The 23,952-nt window shown below is 38.8% G+C and overlaps 3 protein-coding genes across 3 annotated transcripts; all 3 read right to left on the bottom strand.

Annotated features, from left to right (window-relative positions):
* Positions 1-5,619: 5,619 nt before the first annotated feature.
* Positions 5,620-6,558, bottom strand: LOC150067005 (olfactory receptor 6C2-like). Its single transcript, XM_090356662.1, has one exon. The coding sequence runs from the start codon at positions 6,556-6,558 to the stop codon at positions 5,620-5,622; it is 939 nt and encodes a 312-aa protein (XP_090212788.1).
* A 6,937-nt stretch (positions 6,559-13,495) lies between these two features.
* Positions 13,496-14,434, bottom strand: LOC150067004 (olfactory receptor 6C2-like). The gene has a single exon (XM_090356651.1). The coding sequence runs from the start codon at positions 14,432-14,434 to the stop codon at positions 13,496-13,498; it is 939 nt and encodes a 312-aa protein (XP_090212777.1).
* A 7,159-nt stretch (positions 14,435-21,593) lies between these two features.
* On the bottom strand, positions 21,594-22,529 carry LOC150067003 (olfactory receptor 6C2-like). The gene has a single exon (XM_090356641.1). It carries the CDS (start codon positions 22,527-22,529, stop codon positions 21,594-21,596), a length of 936 nt encoding a protein of 311 aa, XP_090212767.1.
* Positions 22,530-23,952: the final 1,423 nt, after the last annotated feature.

The raw sequence follows: 23,952 nt of genomic DNA, 5'->3' as shown, positions 1-23,952 counted from the left end.
GTTTATAATATTGCATTCCAAAAAGCATTTAATTGTTATTATGAAGGTGATATAGAGAGGGGATAGAGTTATGTAAGTCAGATAATGAGAGCATTTTTTTGATTTTTTAAATTGTAAAGTATAGAGGGGTTTCAGTTATATTTGGCAGATAGAGGGTACATTTCTTATCACACATTGATACGCCTTGTAATTTTTTGTCCCCATTTCCTTCCCTCCACCCACTCCCAATCATCATGTTTGCCCTGCTTCCCTTTCCTGTTTCAAATAAACAAATAAATATGTATACAATATACTAGATAACAAAGTCATATACAGTAACAATATGAGATTAACCAAAGGGCAACAAAAGAGAAGAGAAATAACATAGTACATTACGAACAACAATCACATAATATAAAGGAAAGCATTTCTTTTTTTCATATATTTTAAATTGTAATTAATAGAAGGGTTACATTATATTCACCAGATAGAAGGTGCATTACTTCACAAACATTGATACCCTTTCTCATGTTTTGGTCCCCATCTCCCTCCCCCCCCACTCATGTTGTTTTCCCCCCTTCCCTATCCAATTTCAAATTAACCAATCAAGCATATATACAATATATCAGATAACAAGGTGAAATACTGTAAAAATATGAGATAACCAAGGGACAGCAAAAGAGATGAGAGATAACATAGTACGTTAAGGACAACAGTCACTCATTATATGGCTTTTGTTTCTATATCCTGACAACAGTCACTCATTATATGGCTTTTGTTTCTATATCCTGGCGGTCCTTTCATTTAGCGCCATACTATATGGCCTTATGTACCTAGGTTTTGCTCTATTGTAAACCTCAGCTAGGAGAGCCCAAGGTTCCTACTGATTATGACAAATGAGGGAAACCATTGAGCCTATGTAAGGAGAGAATTTCTTTTTGGTAATGTTACCCCTTCCCTTGCTCTCTCCCAGTTTTTCCCTCCCATCCCCACCCACTTGTTGTGTAGTTCATGTTGTGTAGTGTGTAGTGAATACCACTGCTACATTTGTTTGCTCTTTGTCCATCCATTTCTGTGCCTCCCCTTATATACAAATAAACAAACAGGTAAAAGGAAAAGAAAACACACCAAAAAAACCCCAACCACAAATAAAGGAAGAAAAAACACTATTGTCTCCTTTTCCTCGAGTTCATTTTAATAAAAACTATTTCGTATAGTTTGGTGTACATAGGTATTGTTTCTTTGTATTCTTCTCTTAAGGATATCCTCTTTTGGTATCACAGTGTGTGAATATCTACAGTCCTGTGTCGCTTATCATGTCCTGCTATGCTTTATATGAAAGAAGCATGTGAGAGCCTGCAAAGCCAAGCTGTGAGCCCTGAAAGGATTGGGAGTTTGAAAGGTCTTCTCCCAAGAGAAACTGTCAGAAGTTGAGGGTTTCCTGTAAAGGTCAACCAGTTCAGGCTTAATGGGACTTCAGATAGCTATCTTCACTAAACTCAATAAAAACCTTTGGTAATGGAGTGCTGGCATCTGACCTCAGGAGCCATCTTCTGGTCCCCAGGTCTCCCTAGACCTCAGTTCTTGGGCTGATCTTCCATTATGTACTCACACTGTTTGCAGCAGTTCTAGCTCCTTCCATTTCCCTGAAAGCCACATAATGGTATTCTTTCTAAACGCTGTGTCCAATTCCGTTGTGTATAAGTGTAGCACCATCCCAGAAAACCACACGGACACAAGTCACATAGAAGAAAGCAAGATTTCATGTCCACCAAAGCGGACTGGCTGATCTCCCACAGGACAGAGAAGAGCGACTTGCTCTCAGGAAGGGGGAGCAGTTATAAGAGGTTGAAGTCAAGAGAAGGGGGTGGGAGCAGGAAATCTTTGTAATTGCAGACTGACATTGCAGATATCAACGGGCCAAAGCCAAATATCCGATAGCTGGCCTATCACCAGGAAAACATCCTATATCTAGCACATAGCCAAGACAATACATTCTACAGCTAGCCCGAAGTCAGGGAAAAATTCTATGTTGGGGCACATACTCACGTCCAGACACTAGAAATAGTGTGTGACCGAGGATGGGCACATGGTCTATGACAACAGCATGTTGCTGACACAGCTGGGGCTGTGGATATGTGCAGTTATGGGTGAAAATGGGCTGGGGGCACATGCAGTTTGGGTGGGAATGGGCGACTGTGGCCAGGCCAGGCCTGTGGATGTCCCAAGATGAAGGTTGTCCCCTAAAATAGGGCAAATATGTCTACATTCCCCTCTTTGTTGTTTAATAAGGGCAATACCAAGTCAGAGCATAAGTTGGGAGAAGGGAAGGTGGTCGTTTCTTCTGGAGCTACTTCCTGCTGAGCGGAGGAGTGGTACTCAATAGGATCCCTAAACAGTTCCTCCACCGGGTATCAGCTGAGAAGCATCTGGTCGACCGTCTGATTAGTTATGGCTCGCATCCTCTCTGTGAGAATACTCTATAGATATCTATAAAAGGCAAAAAAAATTGCTGCTAGTGGACCCAAGAGAGATCTATGCCAGGGAATAATTGACCCCCAAAAGGGGTCATCAAAGAACTGAGATTCCTGATTGTTTTTCAGGCTCACAGCTATCTTTCTTATGGCCTTTATACTCTGTGCTGTTTTTCCAGTCATGTTAATATAATAACAACATTTTTTGCAAGTTCCCCCTTTTCAGCAGTTAACAAGTCTAGTGCGCTTCGGTTTTGGACAGGTCTGCCAGGCAGTTCAGCTGAGTCTGGAGCAGACTGAGGGTCACTGTGGTCTCCTCAGCATGAACCTGTAATCCTACATTTATCTGGTTGTTCTACACTTATCTGGTGTTGAGTGATACAGCCCTTCTGAGGCTGTGCCTACAGAGGCTACTGTAGTTACCAGGCTTATTCCTACCAAAAGAAAAATGAGGATTGCTCATTTTTGTTGACTCAGGACCATCTCTTAGTCCAGACCTGAAATTCAGCAAAGGTATACAGCGCAATAAACGGGGGGGGGGGGGTGCTGTGAGATCCTACCTAGAATGATAAGGAGGACGTGCATCAAAACAGTGTTCCATTGGGGGCTGTGATAACTGATTCAACCAAAATTCTGGTTGAGCACCGGAAAAGAGAAGGAAGGTATCTTTTCTGCCTTGGAAACATAGCAGGGTACTTGGTTTCCAGTCTCCTGAAGGGGGAAGTAAGATTTTTCCAGCGTCCTTTTTGGATTATGGGAGCCTGAAGTGGGTGTAACAGAAATATTTAAAGGTACTATAGTCAATGGGCAGTGCTGTAGTTTGGCACTTAGGAAACCATTATGGGTGGAAATATTAATAGAGACTGATTAGGTGAACTGGTCCAGGTCAAAGGCTGGTAAGATGATATAGTCTTGGAGTTGGTTTGTGGACTCCTTCAGGGAAGAGATAACCTCCTGCGGTATATCAGGGGCTTCTCTGCTCTGGTAAATTTCAATGACTGCTCCGTCACCATTATTTTCTTAGATATCTATATTTCTCCACTTTCCTTCCCCCACTTATAATCTGCAGGATCAGTGATGGTGAAGATTTGGTCACAGTGGTAATAGCGAGAAAGGAGCCACTTGATGGGATGTTACTAGGAAACAAGGATCCACAGCAGCTTTGTCATTTTGTATATACTGGATGTACCGGTTATTAAAGGTTTTGAAGTTCCCATTACCAAGGATATGGACTGCTGTAGGCTTTTGTGGATCATGGCAGAAATAATTGCAGTCCCCGGAGGGACAGCCATAGTACACATTATCATGGCAGAATATTTCTGTCTGCTTGTGTAGTAAGCACATGGAAGCAGATGATATGCACTGCCATCCGTGTGTGTTGCTATAGTCGTTGATGCATGCTAGAAACTGATTAGATGGAATAGAAACCACGTAAAAATGGTAGGCATATGGAGGGGATTCTGGCGAGGAAGTCTATAAAAGGTTTAGTAGCAAGAGGAGGTGTTGGGGGTTTTAGCACTCTTTGCCTCCTGAGAGGGCGGCGGGGCCAATCCATGGGTTCGAGGTAGCCTTATTTTACATCACAAACCACAGCCAAACCTCCCAACCAGGAGACAGGCAGGTTGGATCTCCAAAACCAGGAAGTGAGCACTGGGCCACGAGGTAGGCCTTTTACCCTTGATGTGACATGCCCCACAAGAAGGAAGAGGAGTTTTATGGCTCTTAGAGAAAGACCAGGAGGAACTAAAACAGAGAGCAGATGACAATTGTAGCCTGGGCTTAGCAGAATCTGATGATTTAGGGGCAATCCTGCTGGGGTTTTAACTCCTCGCCAGGAGAAGGCAAAGGGTTCTATTAACCACATGAAGAATTATGATCAAAATGGTAGCTGCCATTAGGGTGTTAATTATCAAGCACAGGGCTTTCTGGCTCTTCAGTGATTTGAGAAAGGCTGGGTTGGAGCTTTTATATTTGTGAATACAGGGGTCCAGTCGGCTCAGGGTGTAGGAAGGCTGACCAGGCATTTGACATGACATTTGAGGTGAAACCAGTGAGGGCAGCCTTGAACCTGTACAATCAGGGGAGTAGAAAGAGTACTAGGTCCCTTGCTAATGTGAGTTGGATGAGGTAATAAATTCTCCAGTCTCCACATATGACGTTGTGTGAGAGGCTTCTACATCTGGAACAGGTAATAGGGTGGAGGGGTTTAGGTAGGATCTTCCACCAGTGACCCCTGAAGGGACAGGATACGCGAGGGAGGCATTGTGTGTAGCCCTTTTTGGTTAGCAGCTCAGAAAGATGATGGTGAGAGAGAATGGTGAGGGCTGAATGAAAAGTAAAGAGGCGAGGGACCCCTCCGCTCATGGGAGGATCTAGGGGCTTTGACAAATAAGACACTGGCACAAACAAGGGTCGGAACTGTTGATCCAGGACTCCTGATGCAAACCCCTGATTTTCAGTGACATACAGGGAGAACAGACCCAAAAAATCTGCAGCATGTTCCTGTTTAAAAACTAAGCATTCTCTCTTTTTTTTTGTCAGTCCTAGGCTTGAGCTCTACCATTTGGGCCTCGCACCACTTTTGGCTTTTTTCTATGTATGTGGTACCGAGGAATTGAACCTGGGCTTTCACGCATGTTAGGCAAGCACTGTACCACTAGGTCAAACTTATGGCACTAGAAACTAAGATTTCTCTAACAGAGATGAAACACGTTTTTCCATGATTTCACATTTTTAATAGTTAAACTTTAATACCCAAGAATCTCTCTAACTCTTAGAAGTCCTTTGACCCTGGGCCTCTATCCCTTGACCTCTGACCTTTGATCCAATTTGACCTTTGACTCCACTCATTGACTCTTGACCCCTGAACTGGGGAGCCCATTGGCTTTGCCAGGGATTAGTGATTAGTGATAGTGATTCTGTTATTTCCTTGATCATATGCATTTTTTTTTTCCTGAGTGATCTTTAAGTTGCTAGGAAAGGATGAGGTCAAAACTGAAAAATACATACAGATACATACATACAATGCCTTTTTTTTTTTTTGCCAGTCATAGGGCATGAACTCTGGGCCTGGGTGCTGTCCCTGAGCTCTTCAGCTCAAGGCTTGCACTCTACTCAATGTTCTTTTTAACAACTTATCAAAAATTTTTTATACTGGTGAATTTCCTTACTTTCTTAACAACAGTGAAATTCTTTTGACTGTGTTGCTGAAGGCCTGTTTCACCTGCTTGTTCCTCAAGGTGTAGATGAAGGGGTTCAGCATAGGAGCAATGGAGGTGGTGAGCACAGACACCCCCTTGTTGATGGCCATGGAATCCTTGGATGAAGGCTTCACATAGACGAAGATGCAGCTGCCATAGGTGATGGCAATCACGACCATGTGGGAAGAGCAGGTGGAAAAGGCCTTTGTCCTTTGCTGGGCAGAAGGGAATTGTAGGATGGTCCTAATGATGGATATGTAAGATAGAACTACACAAAGCAGGGTCATCACAAAAGTTAACACAGCACAAACTATAAGCATCTGTTCTATGAGCCACGTTGGTGAGCATGAGATCTTCAGGAGGGGGTATGCATCGCAGCCAAAATGGTCAATAGCATTAGAGTCACAGAATTCCAGCTTTAGGACCAGGGTAAGTGGTGGGAATACAATCAAGAAGCCAGCTGCCCAGCAACAAAGGACAAGTATCCTACAGACCCTGCTGTTCATGATGGTCACATACTGCAGGGGTTTGCAGATGGCCACATAGCGGTCATACGACATGGTGGCCAGCAGAAAGAATTCGGTCACAGCAAAGAGATCAATAAAAAAAACTTCAGTGATGCAGCTGTTGTAAGTGATTGCGTTGTCCCCTGTGGCGAGGTTGTACAAGTATCTGGGCATACAAGCAGATGTGAATGCGATCTCTAAGAAGGCAAAATTTTGTAGGAAATAGTACATGGGAGTTTTCAGTTGTGGATCCAGGATGGTGAGAGAGATGATGGTGAGGTTTCCTGTTACACTCAGCATGTAGGTGAGCCCCAGAAAGAGGAAAAGCACAGCCTTGAGTTGTGGGTCATCAGTGAGGCCCAGGAGGAGGAAAGTTGTGATGGTGTGATTTCTCATCATGGACTCTTGACTTCAGCTTAGTCTGCACTGACTAAAAGATGTGTGGGTGGAGTGGTAATTAGCAGAGCAAGTAAAGTTATCAAAGTAATGTCACACGCAGTTAAATATTCCATTTATTTATATAATAAATTAGAACAGTAGATTAGGTTGAGTAATTCATAGTTATTTCAAGATAGAATTAAAAAGACAAATATTTATATAATATTTCCAAATTTAAATATAATAGTGTATTATGTTCACATAAGTATTATTGCTGGGTGCAGAGGCTCACACTTGTAATCCTAGCTGCTCAGGAGGCTGAGATTTGAGCATCAGAGCTGAAAGCCAGCCTGGGCACAAAGTTCTGTGAGACTCTTATCTTCAGTTAACTACCAGAAAACCAGAAGTGGCACTGTAGCTCAAGGGGTAAGCCAGTAGCCTTGAGCTGAAGACAAGTCCCATGACTGATAAAAAAACCCAAAGAAACAACAAAAAAAAACTAAAATAGAAAAATATTATAACACATACTATAACATTTTATAGATGCATTATTATATCTTGTGACTCAATAACACATATATAGTATATCATAACATAAAATATCATACATAGGGAAGGGGGGAAAACCAAGATGGGTGGGGGGGTGGGGGGGAGGGTAATGGGTACCAAGACATGTGAAGGGGTATCAATGTATGTGAATTAATGCACCTTCTATCTGGCAAATATCATGTAACCCTTTTACTAATTACAATAAAAAATAAATTAAAAAAATAAAATATCATATATATGATACATGTTATATGTGTTATATACTATTTAATATGCACATGTAATACTATGGACATATAAGATATGCAGAATAGATATGTATTTCATCTTGTGTAATGTATAAAATTTTGTTTTTGAATTAGCAAGTGTTGATAATAGGGAAATGTATGAGTATACAATCTGTTTTCAACATATCATGTCCTCCCCCATATTCCCATCTTGTCCCTCTCTTCCCATCTGTTTTGTAGGTGTGAGTTGGGCTTCATCGGGCTGATGTTCTGTTCGCATGCAATGCTCTTCAGTCCCAGTTTTTCCTCTTTTCCTAGTTATCACCTTCCAGATTGTAACCTCTTCTTGGTATTTCCCATTACTATTACTCCAAACTCTTATTTAATTTCTTGTTTCTGCGTTTTCTTTCCTTGTGGTAGAGTCCACCCCAGGGTGTTCCGCATGCTAAATCCTCTACCACTCAAGACATATTTAGCTCTTTAGTTTATTTTTTCACACACAAAGCTGACTGCTAGGTTGTGTATGTGTGTGTGTGTGTGTGTGTGTGTGTGTGTGTGTGTGTGAGAGAGAGAGAGAGAGAGAGAGAGAGAGAGAGAGAGAGAGAGAGAGAAATTCCATTGAAATTTTGTCATTCATAAAATACAAGTATATTACAAGTTGTTTGAGTTTCATTTTTATCAAGTCTTTGCATATTGGTTAAGATGTTGAGTTGTAGACTGCGGCTGCGGTCTAAAGCCTACAATTCTAGCAGTTCAGGAGCTGGCAATATTTTAAGGATGGAAGTTCTAAGGCAGTCAGTGTAGGGCAGTCTGTAAGACTCGTATTCATAATTAACCAGCAAAAAGTTGTGAGGGGAGCTTTGGTTCAAACGAAACATCTACTTTCAGTATATTTTTGGTTAATTGGATTGAAGACACTTATGGATTCCTGTTTGTTTTGGCTTTGAACCAAAATTTTAACCTCCTGAGTATGGGATTGCAGGTGAGAGCTACTTGGGCTCAGTCTTGATGTCTGCTATGTAGTCTTGGTGAGAAGACACCAAGACAGCCCCTCAAGTGAAACACCACTAGAACTATGACTCTCAGCACTTTCTTGTTTTAGTTTTTCTTCTCATTGTGGCTCTTGCATTTTTCCTGGTGACTGCATTTCCTACACAGCTTGAATAGAGGCATTTATCAATACATCAGCTTATTTGTTGAAATGGACTCTGGCTAACTTTCTGCCCATCACCTTACATAAAATCCTCTCCATCTCAGCCTTCTAAATTCATGAGATTACAGGTGTGGCCCATTATGCCTCACTCCAATTGGTATTTTAAGCTATGTATCATTCATATGATTCTCTCACAACTTACCTTATTGCTGCCTGCATGTTTTCTTCTCTTTTTTGATTTTACTGACCCTGATATTTACATCATATTTCAAATGTCATGTTTAACAAACAAGAATTCAAGAAGGGAATCTCTATATGCAATCACTGGCACATGGATTATAGAACATAATTAAAATTAAGCTGAGAGTTTATATGTCATAGATATGTATCAATCTATATAATATTATGTCTATAGAGTATATAGCCCATCATAGATTTGTATGTTTATGTAGCTATGTTTATATCTCCAAGACTGTGTGAATAACCTTGGGATTTTTTTCTCTTTTTAATTTATGTTTTCTAGACACTTAAGTTCTTGTTGATGTCTCTAGTGTTGATAGCTATTTGAATTCATTTGTTTCTAATTTTGAAATCTAATAGTATACATTTCTTAATAGTACATACATGGCTTGCCTTTTTATTTAAAGCAAATAAATCATATCAAATTTATACCAACTGAGAGACAGTGATTGGATTTGGAAGGAGCTAAGTGTTTCAGTTTTCTTGTGAATTCATTTATCTCTTAACATTCGCACTTGTTTTCAGTAGTATTTCCTTTTTTTTTTTTTTTTTTTTTTTGCCATTCCTGGGTTTGAGCTCAGAGCCTGAGCACTGTCCTTGGACTTTCTCAAGGCTAGAACTCTACCACTTGAGCCTCAGCACCACTTCCGGCTTTTTTTCTATATATGTGGTACCAAGGAATCAAACCCGGGTCTCCATGCAACTAGGCAAGCACTTTAAGCACTAGGCCAAACTCCTGGCCTTAGTATTTTCTTGAACTTCAATTATGATTTCTAAATTCCCAGCTATCCTCATAATGTCAATCATATAACCAAATGTAATATAAGCATAAGTCAGAAATGAAATTTTTGATCTTCACACAGTGTTTTGTTTCTCCCATGTATTCTTTACAAATTAGTTACAGAACCTGTAGTTTATGCTAGATACAAAAATAAGCACTGTAGGTCAGATTAGGTCTGTAGAAAAATTATCTCCATTGCTCCATGCTTCAGCCTTCTACACCAGCACCTCAGTCTCTAGTTCCAGTAGAAATACACATGTGTGGCCATTGATTTCTAATTTTTAACTTCACAAAGTTTCATAGCACTTTTGAATGACTTCTTTCTAATTTTTTTGCTTAATGTAATTGCACCAATGTCTGCATACTATCCAACATAAAAACACTCTAAACTAATATTTGAATTAATATCATCTTAATAATTCATTTTCTAAATTATAATCATCTGATAATATATATTTAAAGGTTATTAATTCAGATCTCAAGCAATTAACAAATGATGGAAGCTATTATACTCACACTTCTGGCAGTTAAATGTATTTTTCTATTAGTGGTTTATAGTTGTTCTTAGAGAAAAAAATTTAAAATGAATATTATGTTGAGCACTAACATGATAGGAATATACCTTTGTTTGAGATTTCTTTCTCTAATTATTGTGTCACCTTTCTCTCTATCCATGGAGCCCCATCATCAATCAGGCGAGGAAACTGCTTTGGTTTTCTTTCCATCATTGAAAAGCAGGTTGATAGGGCTCATGGTACCTTTGGAATAGTGGCTGTTGGGATTTCTTGTGATTGGCGAGAAGATTCTTGATTTCATTTCCATATATATATATATATATTTTCCAAATCTATAACCAGGTTAATAAACAAAGGAGTTCATGGTAACTCATGTTGAAAAATCTCTCCTGAGCTTGGAGAAAAATACCCATCTGCCTTAGCCCTGGGAACATGGCCCTCAGAGACAGGAGAAAGCACTAGGAGCCAAACAGTTGTGAGGAAAACATTAGCAATCCAATTACAAACAAATGCAGTCCAGTTTCTTTTCATTCACTCCTGTCTTGTAAGGCAGCTCAATTCTCTAGGCCTCCTTTTCTGCTTCATCAGTTTGTTCAATAGGGAACAAATTCTATGTTAATATGTCAAAACCACCATTTGGTTCTACTCTCATTAGATTCTCTTTCTAAGACCAACTACAAAACATTTCCAGTCAAAATGAGTAATTAAGTCCAGTGTATGTTCCTAAGTTAAAAAAACAAAATACCTAAGCATTCTCCCATGCAAGTACTAACTAGGCCTGACTCTGCTTTGCTTCTGAGATCAGATGAGATCTGGAGCGTTCAGGGTGGTTATGGCCATAGACCTCAGCATTCTCTGAGAGAGCTGCCACACATTTTTCATGCATTCACATTTGATATTTAATGTTTAATAACCAAGAATCCCTCTGACTGTTAGAAGTCCATATGATTTGAAATCAATCCATTTGGATTTAAATTTTTGACATCGTTTTTCCTGGAACAGAATTACAGTGGACTGTACTTGATGAAAATATCATGTGTTAAGTAAACTTATCTGACAATGTAGGTAGTATAAGTGTTTGAAGTTCATTTAATACACCTATGTTCTTATTGCCATCATGTTTACAAAGCAACCTTAATTTGATGTGGTTAGTGTGAACAATATAAATGTTGATATAGGCATGTGGTGTAGAATGATTGCATCAATCATTTACTATTTCTCTTTTTTGGATTAGGGGTTTGGCTTTTCTCTCCTGTCAGCTATTATCTTCTTGTACAGTCAGCCTGCTGTGAAAGTAGGTGTCAAAACTCATCATTGTACAACTGAATCTCTGTATCCTTTGACTAACAACAGGAAAAGAATATTAGTGTTTGCCTCCAGCTGTGGAGAAATGTGGAAAGAGATAAATGATGAGTAATTGCTAATGTGTACAAGGCTCCTTTTGAGGGCGATAAAAATGTTCTAAAGTTAGATTATGGTGGTACACATAACTTTGTGAATATTACCCCAAATCATTTTTCTGAGCAATAGTTATTTATATTACAACGTTGTGACGTATAATTTCCATATGAACAAGTGTTTTCATTATTTAAATTTTTATTGCCTTTTTTTTGGCCAGTCTGTAGGCTTAAGCTGAAATCCTGGGCACTGTTCCCAAGCCTCTTTGTCTTGAAGGGTAGTGCTTTGCCACTTGAGCCACAGTGGTGCCACTTTCTGCTTTTTCTGAGTAATTTATTGGAGATAACGATCTTTTGGACTTTTCTGCCTGGTCTGGCTTCAAAGTATGATCCTCAGATCTCAGCCTTCTGAGTAGGTAGGGTTCCCGGTGCGAGCTACTGGCACCAGTCTGCCTATTCTTAAGACAGATAACACATAAATAATATACATATTATCGATACACTCTCTCAAAGTGCAAGAGAGCTTGAAATCACAATCTTCCTATCTTAGCTCCATGCTCCTATCCAGTTTATAACATTGCACTCTAATTTATTTTCATTGCTATTATCAGGGTGATGTACAGAGGGGTTACAATGTTACTGTTTGCCTCCTTCTCTCCCAGTTTTTCCCTCCATTGTCCACTCACAAGTTGTATAGTTTATTCTCAACATAGTGTCTAGTGAGGCCCCTGCTGTGTTTATTCATTTTTGTGCCTTCATTTCTGCACCTTCCTCTTCCAAAAGACATTTAAAGGAAGAAACAAGGCAAAAGAAAAAGACAGCAACAAAGAAAATAAATCTCTCTGGTTTCCCTTGTTGGAGTTCAATTTGATAAATATGATTGAATGTGAACAAGTGCACGTACGTGTTCTGCTTTTGTGTTCCTCCCCTACGAGTACTCTCCATTGTTCTCACTGTGTGTGAATGCCCAGAATCCTGTGTGATTTATCATGTCCTGATGTACTTATATCTCGTGTCCACATATGAGAGAGACGCACATTCACCATTTGTCTCTCTGAGCTTGGCTTACCTCAGTATGATATGTTATTCTAGGTTTATCAGTTTCCCTGCAAATTACATAATGTAATTCTTCCTAAGGCCATACAATTTCATTGGGTTTGGGTAACATATGTTTTTGGATCTGCTCATCTCTTGCAGGGCAGGTGGGTTGTTTCTGCAACTTGGCTATTGTGGATAGAGCAGCGGTGAACATAAATGTGCAGGTGCCTTTACAGTATCCTGGCATGTGAGGCTCTATGTAGATGCTCAGGGGTGGTGTCAGGGGGCTGTAGGGGAGATCTGTTTACTTTTTTGAGGAACGTCGAGACTGCTATTTAGAGTGTTTGCACTAGTTCACATTCCTACACACAGTGCAATAGGGTTCCTTTTTCTCCACAGCCGTGCCAACATTTGATGTTTGAATTCACTGTTTGGCTAATCTATCTTGGGTGAGATGGAATCTCACTGAAATATGAGGCATGGAAGAACCACCAGAGTTTTTGGGTTTCCAATTGTGTCCTCAGTACCTGGCACGGAGTCTGGTATTAAGAATATTCTCCAATAAGCACAATTATTCAAATCAAAATACATGATGAAATCATTGATTTTGTTTTGGTTTATTTGTGATTTTGTCAAGGCTTGATAGGTGCAGCCATTCTGTTGTTTCCTTGGGTTTTCTTTTGCAGTCCCCTTAAAGTTACAAGGAAAGGACCTGTGGTACAAATTCAGAGATATATGCATGGAAAGCAATGATTTTTTTTTTTTGGCAGTCATGAGGCTTGTACTTTGGGGCCTGGGCTCTGTCCCTGAGCTCTGCAGATCAAAGTTACTGCCTACCCCTTGAGCCACAGCACCACTTCCATTTTTTTAATGATTAATTGGAGATAAGAATCTCACAGATTTTAGTACCCATGGTGGTTTTGAATGGGCAATCCTCACAACTCAGCCTCCTGAGCAGCTAGGATTACAGGCGTGAACCACCACACCGGGTTCAATGTTCTTTTAAATAAAGCTTATCAAAACATTGTTGTTGCTGTTTATTGCATTGTTGAATTTCCTTATTTCTTTAATAACAGTGAAATTCTTTTGACTGTGTTGCTGAAAGCCTGTTTCACCTGCTTGTTCCTCAAGGTGTAGATGAAGGGGTTCAGCATAGGAGCAATGGAGGTGGTGAGCACAGACACCCCCTTGTTGATGGCCATGGAATCCTTGGATGAAGGCTTCACATAGACGAAGATGCAGCTGCTATAGGCGAGGGCAATCACGACCATGTGGGAAGAGCAGGTGGAAAAGGCCTTTGTCCTTTGCTGGGCAGAAGGGAATTGTAGAATGGTCTTAATGATGGATGTGTAAGATAGAACTACACAAAGCAGGGTCATGACAAAGGTTAACACAGCACAAACTATGACTATCTGTTCGATAAGCCATGTTGGTGAGCATGAGATCTTCAGGAGGGGGTATGCATAGCAGCCAAAATGGTCAATAGCATTAGAGTCACAGAATTCCAACTTTAGGACCAGGGTAAGTGGTGGGAATGCAATCAAGAAGCCAGCTGCCCAGCAACAAAGGACAAGTATCCTACAAACCCTGCTGTTCATGATGGTCACATACTGCAGGGGTTTGCAGATGGCCACATAGCGGTCATATGACATGGTAGCCAACAGAAAGAATTCGGTTACCCCAAAAAGATCAATAAAAAAAACTTGAGTGACACAATTGTTGTAAATGATTGTGTTGTCGCCTGTGGAGAGGTTGTACAAGTATCTGGGCATACAAGCAGATGTGAATGCGATCTCTAAGAAGGCAAAATTTTGTAGGAAATAGTACATGGGAGTTTTCAGTTGTGGATCCAGGATGGTGAGAGAGATGATGGTGAGGTTTCCTGTTACACTTAGCATGTAGGTGAGCCCCAGAAAGAGGAAAAGCACAGCCTTGAGTTGTGGGTCATCAGTGAGGCCCAGGAGGAGGAAAGTTGTGATGGTGTGATTTCTCATCATGGACTCTTGACTTCAGCTTAGTCTGCACTGACTAAAAGATGTGTGGGTGGAGTGGTAATTAGCAGAGCAAGTAAAGTTATCAAAGTAATGTCACACGCAGTTAAATATTCCATTTACTTATATAATAAATTAGAACAGCAGATTAGGTTGAGTAATTTGTAGTTGATATTTCAAGATAGAATTAAAAAGACAAATATTTATATAATATTTCCAAATTTAAATATAATAGTGTATTATGTTCACATAAGTATTATTGCTGGGTGCAGAGGCTCACACTTGTAATCCTAGCTGCTCAGGAGGCTGAGATTTGAGGATGACAGCTGAAAGCCAGCCTGGACACTAAGTTCTGTGAGACTCTTATCTTCAGTTAACCACCAGAAAACCAGAAGTGGTACTATAGCTCAAGGGGTAAGGTAGTAGCCTTGAGCTGAAGACAAGTCCCAAAACTGACAAAAAAACAAAGAAAGAAAAAAAACATAAAAGAGAAAACGAAGTATAACACATATTATAACTTTGTATATATGCATTATTTTATCTTATGACTCAATAATGAATGTATTGTTTATCATATCAAAGAATATCATATATTATGATACATGTTATATGTGTTATATACCATTTAATATGCACATGTAATACTATGGACATATAAAATATATAGAATAGATATATATTTCATCTTATATAATGTATAAAATTTTGTTTTTGAATTAGCAAGTGTTGATAATAGGGAAATGTATGAGTACACAATCTTTTTTCAACATATCATGTCCTCCACCATATTCCCTTTTTGTCCCTCTCTTCCCATCTGTTTTGTAGCTGTGAGTTGGGCTTCATCAGGTTGATGTTCTGTTCTCATTCAGTGTTCTTCAGTCCCCTTTACTGCTCAGAACTCCCAGTTTTTCCTCTTTTCCTAATTAATACCTTCTAGATTGTAACCTCTTCTTGTTATTTCCAATTACTCTTACTCCAAACTCTTATTTAATTTCTTGTTTCTGCGTTTTCTTTCCTTGTGGTAGAGTCCACCCCAGGGTGTTCCGCATGCTAAATCCTCTAGCACTCAAGACATATTTAGCTCTTTAGTTTATTTTTATTTTACTTTATTTTTTAAATATTTTTTATTGTGTCTTCAGTTTATTTTTTCACAAATAAAGCTGACTGCTAGGTTGTGTGTGTGTGTGTGTGTCTGTGTGTGTGTGTATGTGTGTGTGTGTGTGTGTGTGTGTGTGAGAGAGAGAGAGAGAGAGAGAGAGAGAGAGAGAGAGAGAGAGAGAGATAATCGATTGAATTGAGAGAGAGAAATTCCACTGAAATTTTGTCATTCATAAAATACTAGTATATTACAAGTTGTTTGAGTTTCATTCTATCAAGTCTTTATATATTGGTAAAGATGTTGAGTTGTAGACTACGCTGGCCTCTGAAGCCTACAATCCTAGCAGTTCAGAAGCTGGCAATATTAAGGATGGAAGTTCAAAGACAGTCGGTGTAGGGCAGTCTGTGAGACTCGTATTCATAATTAACCAGCAAAAAGTTGTGAGGGAAGCTTTGGTTCAAACCAAACATCCACTTCCAGTATATTTTTGGTTAATTGGCTTTGAACCAAAATTTTGACCTCCTGCGTATGGGATTGCAGGTGAGAGCTACTTGGGCTCAGTCTTGATGTCTGCTATGTAGTCTCGGTGAGCAGACACCAAGACAGCCCCTCAAGTGAAACACCACTAGAACTATGACTCTCAGCACTTTCTTGTTTTAGTTTTTTTCTTCTCATTGTGGCTCTTGCATTTTTCCTGGTGACTGCATTTCGTACACAGCTTGAATAGAGGCATTTATCAATACATCAGTTTATTTGTTGAAATGGACTCTGGCTAACTTTCTGCCAATAAAATCCTCTCCATCTCAGCCTTCTAAATTCCTGAGATTACAGGTGTGGCCCATTATGCCTCACTCCAATTGGTATTTTAAGCTATGTATCATTCATATGATTCTCTTACAACTTACCTTATTGCTGCCTGCATGTTTTCTTCTCTTTTTTGATTTTACTGACCCTGATTTTTACATCATATTTCAAATGTCATGTTTAACAAACAAGAATTCAAGAAGGGAATCGCTATATGCAATCACTGGCGCATAGATTATAGAACATAATTAAAATTAAGCTGAGAATTTATATGTCATAGATATGTATCGATCTGTATAATATTATGTCTATAGAGTATATAGCCCATCATAGATTTGTATGTTTATGTAGTTATGTTTATATCTCCAAGACCATGTCAATAATCTTGGGTTTTTTTCTCTTTTTAATTTATGTTTTCTAGACTTTTAAGTTCTTGTTGATGTCTCTAGTGTTGATAGCTATTTGAATTCATTTGTTTCTAATTTTGAAATCTGATAGTATACATTTTTTGAATAGTAAATACATGGCTTGCTTTTTTATTTTAAGCAAATAAATCATATCAAATTTATACCAACTGAGAGACAGTGATTGGATTTGGAAGGAGCTAAGTTTTCTTGTGAATTCATTTATCTCTTAACATTTGCATTTGTTTTCAGTAGTATTTTCTTGAACTTCAATTATGATTTCTAAATTCCCAACTATCCTCATAATGTCAATCATATAACCAAATGTAATATACGCGTAGGTCAGAAATGAAACTTTTGATCTTCACACTGTGTTTTGTTTCTCCCATGTATTCTTTACAAATTAGTTACAGAACCTGTAGTTTATGCTAGATACAAAAATAAGCACTGTAGGTCAGATTATGTCTGTAGAAAAATTATCTCCATTGCTCCATGCTTCAACCTTCCACGCCAGCACCTCAGTCTCTAATTCCAGTAGAAATACACATGTGTGGCCATTGATTTCTAATTTTTAACTTCACAAAGTTTCATAGCACTTTTGAATGACTTCTTTCTAATTTTTTTGCTTAATGTAATTGCACCAATGTCTGCATACTATCCAACATAAAAACATTCTAAACTAATGTTTGAATTAATATCATCTTAGTAATTCATTTTCTAAATTATAATCATCTGATAATATATATTTAAAGGTTATTAATTCAGATCTCAAGCAATTAACAAATGATGGAAGCTATTATACTCACACTTCTGGCAGTTAAATGTATTTTTCTATTAGTGGTTTATAGTTGTTCTTAGAGAAAAAAATTTAAAATGAATATTATGTTGAGCACTAACATGATAGGAATATACCTTTGTTTGAGATTTCTTTCTCTAATTATTGTGTCACCTTTCTCTCTATCCATGGAGCCCCATCATCAATCAGGCGAGGAAACTGCTTTGGTTTTCTTTCCATCATTGAAAAGCAGGTTGATAGGGCTCATGGTACCTTTGGAATAGTGGCTGTTGGGATTTCTTGTGATTGGCGAGAAGATTCTTGATTTCATTTCCATATATATATATATATATATTTTCCAAATCTATAACCAGGTTAATAAACAAAGGAGTCCATGGTAACTCATGTTGAAAAATCTCTCCTGAGCTTGGAGAAAAATACCCATCTGCCTTAGCCCTGGGAACATGGCCCTCAGAGACAGGAGAAAGCACTAGGAGCCAAACAGTTGTGAGGAAAACATTAGCAATCCAATTACAAACAAATGCAGTCCAGTTTCTTTTCATTCACTCCTGTCTTGTAAGGCAGCTCAATTCTCTAGGCCTCCTTTTCTGCTTCATCAGTTTGTTCAATAGGGAACAAATTCTATGTTAATATGTCAAAACCACCATTTGGTTCTACTTTCATTAGATTCTCTTTATAAGACCAACTGTAAAACATTTCCAGTCAAAATGAGTAGTTAAGTCCAGTGTATGTTCCTAAGTTAAAAAAACAAAACACCTAAGCATTCTCCCATGCAAGTACTAACTAGGCCTGACTCTGCTTTGCTTCTGAGATCAGATGAGATCTGGAGCGTTCAGGGTGGTTATGGCCATAGACCTCAGCATTCTCTGAGAGAGCTGCCACACATTTTTCATGCATTCACATTTGATATTTAATGTTTAATAACCAAGAATCCCTCTGACTGTTAGAAGTCCATATGATTTGAAATCAATCCATTTGGATTTAAATTTTTGACATCGTTTTTCCTGGAACAGAATTACAGTGGACTGTACTTGATGAAAATATCATGTGTTAAGTAAACTTATCTGACAATGTAGGTAGTATAAGTGTTTGAAGTTCATTTAATATACATATGTTCTTATTGCCATCATGTTTACAAAGCAACCTTAATTTGATGTGGTTAGTGTGAACAATATAAATGTTGATATAGGCATGTGGTGTAGAATGATTGCATCAATCATTTACTATTTCTCATTTTTGGATTAGGGGTTTGGCTTTTCTCTCCTGTCAGCTATTATCTTCTTGTACAGTCAGCCTGCTGTGAAAGTAGGTGTCAAAACTCATCATTGTACAACTGAATCTCTGTATCCTTTGACTAACAACAGGAAAAGAATATTAGTGTTTGCCTCCAGCTGTGGAGAAATGTGGAAAGAGATAAATGATGAGTAATTGCTAATGTGTACAAGGCTCCTTTTGAGGGCGATAAAAATGTTCTAAAGTTAGATTATGGCGGTACACATAACTTCGTGAATATTACCCCAAATCATTTTTCTGAGCAATAGTTATTTATATTACAACGTTGTGACGTATAAATAATTTCCATATGAACAAGTGTTTTCATTATTTAAATTTTTATTGCCTTTTTTTTTGGCCAGTCTGTAGGCTTAAGCTGAAATCCTGGGCACTGTTCCCAAGCCTCTTTGTCTTGAAGGGTAGTGCTTTGCCACTTGAGCCACAGTGGTGCCACTTTCTGCTTTTTCTGAGTAATTTATTGGAGATAACGATCTCTTGGACTTTTCTGCCTGGTCTGGCTTCAAAGTATGATCCTCAGATCTCAGCCTTCTGAGTAGGTAGGGTTCCCGGTGCGAGCTACTGGCACCAAGTCTGCCTATTTTTAAGACAGATAACACATTAATAATATACATATTATCGATACAATCTCTCAAAGTGCAAGAGAGCTTGAAACTCACAATCCTCCTATCTTAGCCCCATGCTCCTATCCAGTTTATAACATTGCACTCTAATTTATTTTTATTGCTATTATCAGGGTGATGTACAGAGGGGTTACAATGTTACTGTTTGCCTCCTTCTCTCCCAGTTTTTCCCTCCCATGTCCACTCACAAGTTGTATAGTTTATTCCCAACATAGTGTCTAGTGAGGCCCCTGCTATGTTTATTCATTTTTGTGCCTTCATTTCTGCACCTTCCTCTTCCAAAAGACATTTAAAGGAAGAAACAAGGCAAAAGAAAAAGACAGCAATTCAGAAAGAACGACATCGCCCCATTTGTTAGGAAATGGAAAGACTTAGAAAAAATCATATTAAGGGAAGTAAGCCAGACTCAAAGGAACTTAGGCTCAATGGTTTCCCTCATTTGTCATAATCAGTAGAAACCTTGGGCTCTACTAGCAGCGATCTGCAATAGAGCAAAATCTTGATACATAAGGCCATATAGTATGAAGCTAATTGAAAGGACCTCCAGGACATTGAAACAAAAGCCATATAACGAATGATTGTTGTCCTTAATGTACTATGTTATCTCTCATCTCCTTTGCTATCCCTTGGGTATCTCATATTGTTACAGAATCTCACTTTGTTATCTGATATATTGAATTTATTTGTATTTGGTTATGTGAAATTTGAAATTTGATAGGGAAGGGAAGGAAAACGAAGCCGGTTGGGGGGGAGGGTAATGGGTACCAAGACATGTGAAAGGGTATCAATGTATGTGAATTAATTCACTTTCTATTTGGCAAATATCATGTAACCCTTTTACTAATTACAATAAAAAAGAAAAAGACAGCAAAAACAGCAACAAAGGAAAAAAATCTCTCTGGTTTCCCTTGTTGGAGTTCAATTTGAGAAATATGATTGTATGTGAACAAGTGCACGTACGTGTTCTGCTTTTGTGTTCCTCCCCACGAGTACTCTCCATTGTTCTCACTGTGTGTGAATGCCCAGAATCCTGTGTGATTTATCATGTCCTGATGTACTCATATCTAGTGTCCACATATGAGAGAGACGCACATTCACCATTTGTCTCTCTGAGCTTGGCTTACCTCAGTATGATATGTTATTCTAGGTTTATCAGTTTCCCTGCAAATTACATAATGTAATTCTTCCTAAGGCCATACAATTTCATTGGGTTTGGGTAACATATGTTTTTGGATCTGCTCATCTCTTGCAGGGCAGGTGGGTTGTTTCTGCAACTTGGCTATTGTGGATAGAGCAGCAGTGAACATAAATGTGCAGGTGCCTTTACAGTATCCTGGCATGTGAGGCTCTAGGTAGATGCTCAGGGGTGGTGTCAGGGGGCTGTAGGGGAGATCAGTCTACTTTTTTGAGGAACGTCGAGACTGCTATTTAGAGTGTTTGCATTACTTCACATTCCTACACACAGTGCAATAGGGTTCCTTTTTCTCCACATCCCTGCCAGCAGCTGATGTTTGAATTCACTGTTTGGCTAATCTATCTTGGGTGAGATGGAATCTCACTGAAATATGAGGCATGGAAGAACCACCAGAGTTTTTGGGTTTCCAATTGTGTCCTCAGTACCTGGCACGGAGTCTGGTATTAAGATTGTTCTCCAATAAGCACAATTATTCAAATCAAAATACATGATGAAATCATTGATTTTGTTTTGGTTTATTTGTGATTTTGTCAAGGCTTGATAGGTGCAGCCATTCTGTTGTTTCCTTGGGTTTTCTTTTGCAGTCCCCTTAAAGTTACAAGGAAAGGACCTGTGGTACAAATTCAGAGATATATGCATGGAAACCAATGATTTCATTTTTGGCAGTCATGAGGCTTGTACTTTGGGGCCTGGGCTCTGTCCCTGAGCTCTGCAGATCAAAGTTACTGCCTACCCCTTGAGCCACAGCGCCACTTCCATTTTTTTAATGATTAATTGGAGATAAGAGTCTCACAGATTTTAGTACCCAGGGTGGTTTTGAATGGGCGATCCTCACATCTCAGTCTCCTGAGCCGCTAGGATTACAGGCGTGAACCACCACACCGGGTTCAATGTTCTTTTAAGTAAAGGTTATCAAAACATTGTTGTTGCTGTTTATTGCATTGTTGAATTTCCTTATTTCTTTAATAACAGTGAAATTCTTTTGACTGTGTTGCTGAAGGCCTGTTTCACCTGCTTGTTCCTCAAGGTGTAGATGAAGGGGTTCAGCATAGGAGCAATGGAGGTGGTGAGCACAGACACCCCCTTGTTGATGGCCATGGAATCTTTGGATGAAGGCTTCACGTAGACGAAGATGCAGCTGCCATAGGTGATGGCAATCACGACCATGTGGGAAGAGCAGGTGGAAAAGGCCTTTGTCCTTTGCTGGGCAGAAGGGAATTGTAGGATGGTCCTAATGATGGATATGTAAGATAGAACTACACAAAGCAGGGTCATGACAAAGGTTAACACAGCACAAACTATTAGCATCTGTTCTATGAGCCATGTTGGTGAGCATGAGATCTTCAGGAGGGGGTATGCATCGCAGCCAAAATGGTCAATAGCATTAGAGTCACAGAATTCCAGATTTAAGCCCAGTGTAAGTGGTGGGAATATGATCAAGAGGCCAGCTGCCCAGCAAGACAGGACGAGTCTCCCACAGACTCTGCTGTTCATGATGGTCACATACTGCAGGGGTTTGCAGATGGCCACATAGCGGTCATACGACATGGTGGCCAGCAGAAAGAATTCGGTCACAGCAAAGAGATCAATAAAAAAAACTTGAGTGACACAATTATTGTAAGTGATTGTGTTGTCGCCTGTGGAGAGGTTGTACAAGTATCTGGGCATACAAGCAGATGTGAATGCGATCTCTAAGAAGGCAAAATTTTGTAGGAAATAGTACATGGGAGTTTTCAGTTGTGGATCCAGGATGGTGAGAGAGATGATGGTGAGGTTTCCTGTTACACTCAGCATGTAGGTGAGCCCCAGAAAGAGGAAAAGTATAGCCTGGAGTTGTGGGTCATCAGTGAGGCCCAGGAGGAGGAAAGTCGTGATGGTGTGATTTTTCATCAGGGACTCCTGCCTTCTGCTCAATCTGCACTGAAAATTCAGGTATGTGGGTGGAATGGTAATTCACAGAGTAAGAAAACTATGAAAATAACAACACATTCATTTAATTATTCTATTCATCCATATTATCAATTGCATTAGTAGGTTAGGTATTATAATTCACCGACATTTCAAGGTAAAAGAAAAATTGAAGTATACATGTTACACTGTATAATTTTCATATAGAATACTACATATTATGTTGTATTATATTCTAGTACCTAATATCATAGCATGTTACGTATGTGTTATATTATGTTACAGTATTACTATATAATATTATGTTATATTTTGCTCTATGTGCTATATAGTATATAATGTGTACATGTTGTAATATGGACATATATAATATATAGCATACATACATATGTTTCATAGTATATATTATTTTGGTTTTTAGGTAGCATATGTTGATAATTGGGTCATGCATATGTGCACAGTGCATTTCCAACAAATTCGTCTCCTCTCTTGTCATTCCATCTTTTTCCCCATCTTTTTCAAGTATTTAGTGGGATTCATTATGCTGAAATTATGTTTAGTGTCAGGTCCTGAGTTTAAGTTCCAAGACTTGCACAGGTATACACAACCCCCCCCCACCACAAGTTGTTGTGGTCTATTTATTGAACAAATTAAAAAAATTTCTGTTTTCTTCATAAAGTTTTTTTTCCTTTTGTTCAGTTGTGGGGCTTGAACTCTGGGCCTGGGCAGTGTCCCTGAGCTCTTCAGCTCAAGGCTACTGCCCTACCCTTTGAGCTACAGCACCACTTCTGGTTTTCTCGTGGTTAACTGGAGAAAGGAGTCTCTCAGACTTTAGTTCCCGGACTGGTTTTGAACTGTGATCCTCAGTTCTCAGCTTACTGAGTAGCTAGCATTACAGAATGAGCCATTGCTCTTGGCTTCATAAAATTTATGTTTGGTATCCCTCTATTTCTCCCTCACAATTTTATTCTTAAAATTACTATTCTATTCTTTTCTGTTTTGGTATTGAAGGAATAAAATATTGTGAGGATAATATAATTTGTTGTATATAATCATAATGTGTGTTTAGGCATAAATCATATACCTGGGAAATGTTTCTACAATTGTTTTTATTTTTCTGCTTGTTTAAGTTTGGCACCTACTTTCAAGTGCTGTTATTCATTTCCCTAAGCCCCCAATACTATATTTAACCTCTGTTTAATGGGTCAAGTTTAAACATGTTTCAACAAATGTTGAATAACATTTCCTCAAGTACAGATTGATTTCACTTTCTGTCTCATAATCTCTTTTCATTTACTTTGTTTTACTATTTTGTAATGGAAGTAATATTGTCCTTCCAATCAATATCTCTCTAAAATTTAAATAATTGTGCATATAAGATACTTATAGTACTATCTGTTTGAAA

The sequence above is a fragment of the Megascapheus bottae genome, chromosome 2 (genome assembly GCF_031878675.1).
Source record: "Megascapheus bottae isolate mThoBot1 chromosome 2, mThoBot2.hap1, whole genome shotgun sequence".
NCBI lineage: Eukaryota > Metazoa > Chordata > Mammalia > Rodentia > Geomyidae > Megascapheus > Megascapheus bottae.
This window is presented reverse-complemented; position numbering and strand designations above follow the sequence as displayed.

Bases quoted from the DNA above. Each gene is read 5' to 3' on its own strand.
- LOC150067004 (XM_090356651.1), bottom strand. From the start codon at position 14,434: ATGATGAGAAATCACACCATCACAACTTTCCTCCTCCTGGGCCTCACT.
- LOC150067005 (XM_090356662.1), bottom strand. From the start codon at position 6,558: ATGATGAGAAATCACACCATCACAACTTTCCTCCTCCTGGGCCTCACT.
- LOC150067003 (XM_090356641.1), bottom strand. From the start codon at position 22,529: ATGAAAAATCACACCATCACGACTTTCCTCCTCCTGGGCCTCACTGAT.